At 38.3% G+C, this 5,000-nt stretch overlaps 1 protein-coding gene and 1 long non-coding RNA gene across 3 annotated transcripts in view; one reads left to right on the top strand and one right to left on the bottom strand.

The window, feature by feature from the left end:
- Positions 1 to 396: 396 nt before the first annotated feature.
- The window catches only part of LOC138042924 (GFP-like fluorescent chromoprotein FP506), a 53,585-nt gene continuing 48,981 nt past the window's right edge, over positions 397 to 5,000 (bottom strand). For both annotated transcript variants that reach the window (XM_068888990.1, XM_068888989.1), the window contains exons 2-5: positions 4,297 to 4,394; positions 2,989 to 3,216; positions 1,432 to 1,641; positions 397 to 641 (exon numbers count right to left, since the gene is read on the bottom strand). In XM_068888990.1, the coding sequence (XP_068745091.1) occupies positions 497 to 641; positions 1,432 to 1,641; positions 2,989 to 3,216; positions 4,297 to 4,394 (681 nt within the window). In that variant the 3' untranslated portion in view covers positions 397 to 496. The remainder of the gene's footprint in view (positions 642 to 1,431; positions 1,642 to 2,988; positions 3,217 to 4,296; positions 4,395 to 5,000) is intronic.
- The window catches only part of LOC138042925 (uncharacterized), a 16,434-nt gene continuing 15,855 nt past the window's right edge, over positions 4,422 to 5,000 (top strand). The window contains exon 1 of the long non-coding RNA XR_011131127.1: positions 4,422 to 5,000. This exon is cut by the window's right edge and continues 216 nt beyond it. This is a non-coding gene — a long non-coding RNA (uncharacterized lncRNA).

Below are 5,000 nucleotides of genomic sequence, written 5' to 3'. Positions count from 1 at the left end.
CAGCATTAAAGAAAGGAACTTAGAAACATAAATCCACTCAATCACAAATCACTGCTTCAGCAGGTTCTCGCTCGTCCACTGACAGCAATGTCATAAGGATCTGAAATTTGACATAAGATCTGACGAACTAATTGCATTAATTGGTCATCCTCTGCAGCAATGAAACTAGATTGACAACAACGTGGAAATGTGAAGAATTCAATTGTATCACTGTATATTGAGTGAAACTGCATCGAGAAAGTTCTCAAGAACGTCCCTTTAAAATATATTCACTTCATTGTCATGATATGTAGCCAACCACACAGTTCTCCCGCATCTAGCAGTCAGTGATCCAATGAATAGAATCAAGTTTCTTGTGAGCATTTATTAGTGGATCAATGAATGTAAGGACAACAATTTTAAGTCGATTATTTTAAATGTGCTTTATTTCTACTGGCCTGGTTCGAACTACATTGTTATCAGGGTATTGCAATGAACTTTCGAAGAATCATGTTTCTCACTCAGTGAAACAGTTTTTACATGCAGCAGCATGTTCTGTCAGTTGCCATGTCTGCATAGGACCGGTCAGGTCTTTCCTTTCTATCTTATGTTGCACGAAGTGGAAGTCTGGCATTGGCATGGTTTTCGACTTCTGCTTTGCACTGTAGAGAACAAAGAAGAATCAAATCGTGGGATTTAAGAAGAAAGAAAGAATGATAAGATAATAACCTGGCATTTGGCGCCAGTTAGAACTAACTGAAGAGGACAATATGGCTTATAGGGTCATGGCGAAGACTTCAGCTTAAACTTGCCTGTCAATCGCTTGGACAAAGACAAACCGATCCAGGGTCTCTTATGTTTCATTTTGTTTTGTATAGTAATATATATTTATGTTTCGGGGGGGGGGGGGGGGGTTGGTAGCCAATCAAGTTCTGCCTGATCTTATAGCCGATTTGCAACCAATCTCTAGAGAAACAGATGACACTGATGTAATGTACATTTGTTGGTGGATGTACAGAAGGAGCTAATTAATTACTGAGAGATCTTTTGTTTTCGTCCACCAACATGGAGGTGATGGAGCGTTTTCAGTGACCAGCAGCCGCCATTAGATTTTTTGAAAACGACGAAGCAATATGCCGTCTGCCTCCTGTTCAAAGCGAGTATAAGTGTGAAGTTTTTCTTATGAAGATTAGTTTTCATTCATATGTAAAGTAAAGATTATTGCCATCACAAAAACTCCGCACTTAGACTCGCTTTGAAGAGGAGGCAGAAATAAACTCATTTTCTGAAAACAAAAAAAGATTCTGTTGCCATAGATCGACGTGTTATGCTATACCAAGCCGCTCTTAATTTCAAACTGTTATGTTCATAAATTCAGTACGTAAAAGTGCTTTTAAATGATATTCGCTTGCAACCAAAGAATTCTATTTAACTACAAAACAAAAAACGTACTCGTGAAATGTGTGGAACTGGCACTTGTAACGTTTACCATCTTTCTTCAGAAGGAACCCAGTGACATCCCCTATCAATGTCATCCCATTAGGTGTCATTTTCTCGCAGGATGGCTCCCAATTAGTCGTCTCCTTTTTCATCACAGGTCCATCAGCGGGAAAGTTGACTCCAAGAAACTTGGATTTGTGTTCAAAGCTTTTCTTATCAGCGCTGTCAAACAAAAAATAATTGATCGATATTACAGAGATTATCGTAAATGAGCAATTTGTTCAGTTATTTTTTCAGGCTTCTTTCGCCAGTTCATAAATTACTTCTTTCGGTGTTTTTGAAGCCGTTCAAAAAACTCGCAGCACGTGTTTTATCGGGTCTAAAAACACTCGGCTAGCCTCGTGTTTTTAAACCCCGATAAAACACTGCTGCTCGTTTTTTGAACATTACATAATCTCTACCATTAAGAAATTTCTTCCGCGCAAAAGTGTATTTATATACAAAAACAGACCAAAGTATTCAGTTTCCACATTGACATGAACTTAGGATTAGAAAAAGTGTGCTAAACTGGTGGTTGAGAGAGGGATGGAAGGTCTCAAACACTTAGGGAGACAAATTAAAGCTATCCATAGTTGATTGTATAGGGATGAATAATTTTGTTTAGCAAAAGATTAAGTCGATGGAAAATTGAAAGTGATCAACAGTTGTGATTGGAGCACTAGCGACTAACAAAAACACAAACGAGACTTTCTCAACCACCACCCTGTCGGGATCAAGGTAGTATTTGACTTTGTGGCTAATTAGCAACAAAAACTAAAAGCTAAAGTCTCCACAAATGGAGCAAACCAAAAGCTGTCGACCTCATCATCATCATAATCATCATCATCATCATTTATTTGCCTTTATGTGTATAACAGATTTTAAAAAAGCATACAGCAGGTTGTTAGGCGAGGAGACCTCAGGAAACCACCAGGCTTATAGGAGAGGCCACCTCGAGATCACAATATTAAACAAAAATAAGGGCTGCGAAGGAGTGCGGCAGGAACTAACTCAGAAACTATTTTAATAAAAACTCTAGCACTTTGTTCTTAAACATAGGAAAGCTTGACAAATTGGTAATAGAGGCAGGAAGACGGTTCCAGACCCTAGGTCCTTGGTAAAGAATTGTGAACTTCTTAATGTTCGTGCGACAGGAATGCACACGATAATTACCGGCTGTTCTTGTGTCATATTTATGGACTTGACTGTTTGTCATAAACAGATTGAAGAAAAGTGGAGGCAGCAGATTATTGTGGTAGCGGAACATGAATTTAGCAATATCGAGGGTATTGAGTTGGAAGATGTCTAAGATTTTCAGTTTAGAAAAAAGAGGAGCAGTATGTGCTCGATATTCTGAATTTGTAACAGCTCGCACCACTCGCTTTTGCAGATAATAAATTCTATTTAAATTAGATACGTAAGTGGACGACCACGTAGAGTTACAATAAGTAATGTATGGATAAATTAATGTATAGTACAACATCCTGTTAAGATTTTAGAGTGCCGGACTGCATGAGTGAATTTATTTACCTCAATGTTATATCTCCACTGGCTGTGCAAACTGCTCCATCTTCATAGAGAAAAGACCTTCCAAATGTATATCCTCCACCAGAACATGAGTTCTTGAAATAGTCAACTATGTTGGGGGGATATTTAGTGAAGCACCTGTTTCCGTATTGAAACACAGTCGACAATATGTCAGGGGAGAATGGCAGTGGACTTCCTTCAACCACTTGCAGCTTAATAGCATGTGTCCCTCTAAAAAAACGAACAAAATCGTCTTAATAAATGAAAGTAACCAAATTAAAAACCCAACACAATGCAAAGAGGAAAGCTGTTGAGAACTTAAGTGAAGACTCAGTAAATTAGAGGGAACCTTACAATTATAGTATGCTTCATGAATTAATTTACTGAGTCCAACTTGCACTATTCGACGAGCTTAAAAGCAAGCTTAAGTGCACATGAATTAAAACATTAAATTTCGATTATTCAAAACTGGAGGCTATGTTTCGACACGAGAAAAAAATAAGTAACTGTTAAACGGTTAATTGTATGTTGTCATTTGAAACAAAAAGTATATAGATATAAATCAAGAAAATGTATGGGGAAAACAGACCATATCACCTGTCCAATGAAACTATATTTGTATAAGGTCACTGTTCACCTTTCGCGGCTACAAAATTGTTGAGAGAAAAAAATGAATTTCATTTTCAAAGTGATTTTTGTTTTGTTTCCCTATAAGATTAATCGCTGCTCTCTTAATTATAAATTAATACTCATCTTGCATTGTCACAAATATTAATAGGTGTCTATACGCATTAAATTTCCAATTCATATGTAAAGAATTACTTACTTTGGACTTTCCCAGCGGCCGCCTTGGGTTTTGGTGATTATTAATTAAAGCCATTTACACGTTTCATAGGGTTTTTCGTTGCATCTACGTTGCACTTGGTTAAAATAGTTTTCCTCGTCCTTCCTATTAAAGGGGACGTAGTTATTGGGTCAATGAGTTAAGAATCACTTCACTGTGAGCCTAGTTTTTATAGCCTAGCTCCTACGAGTCTGCTTTTTCTCTGCGGTACAGCATCCGAATTAGTCATCGGAAGGTCGTAGGTTCGACTCCTACCGAGAGGTACTTGGATCTTTGCCGAGTATCTCCGAGTCAACATCGAAAACCAAATCTTTTCATTTCATGTTTACTTCAAGAATTAAATGAAATGGAAAACATCCTTTAATGCCCTGATCCCTTAACCTTTATCACGATAGCGTAGGCAAATTGCGAAAATAAACAGGCAGAAGGTTGGTATTAGTTACCGGCAAAAGTGTTGACAGACTTACTCGTGAGGCTCTCCAACGCCTTCGCCCTTGATTATAAAGAAATGCCCATTAACATTCCCCTCCATGTGGTATGTCAGTTTCATCTCCTTGGGTAGAGCCTATATGCACATAATGCAGAAAATTGTCATCAGATGATCATCATTGTGTGATCAGCATCATACAACAGAGCGAGGCTCCAATTAATAGTATGCAGTTGATAGGGACAAGCCACAATACGGGGAATTCTATGCCCTACTCTTTGCAAATATATAGGGTGTGAAATCTTCAAAGCCCCAAGAAGTCTATAAACAAGAAAGGGGTGTGAGACGGCGCCTCTAATGTACTTATTCGAGAAAACTTGAAAGCCTAACGATTTGCATATGTAAAGGAAGGTATTTTTTCTTAGTTATTTTAAGACCCTGAGTGCATGTTTGGAGCCAACGCCCTCCTGCATCCTTGACCCATGCAGTGGGCGGTTGATGTTCAATGGAGACAATCATAACACCTCAAAAAAAAAAAAGCTTGATATTGATTGGACGAAAGCAGTATACAATTAATCCCGACTAGTGAGGAAAACGAAGATCGAAGACCATTAAAACTCATTTTCTCCAGGGGGGCCTCAATCGGATTCAAAATAGTATCATTTTTGGTAGGATTCGTAGAACGCCGCCATTTTCTTCGATCGCGCTGAAATTTGGCGTGTTTACTGGGGAGATATAGCCCCA

Source organism: Montipora capricornis, chromosome 3, assembly GCF_036669925.1.
Source record: "Montipora capricornis isolate CH-2021 chromosome 3, ASM3666992v2, whole genome shotgun sequence".
Classification (NCBI taxonomy): Eukaryota; Metazoa; Cnidaria; class Anthozoa; order Scleractinia; family Acroporidae; genus Montipora; species Montipora capricornis.
The sequence above is the reverse complement of the archived record's forward strand: the minus strand, read 5'-3'. Positions and strand labels throughout refer to the sequence as shown.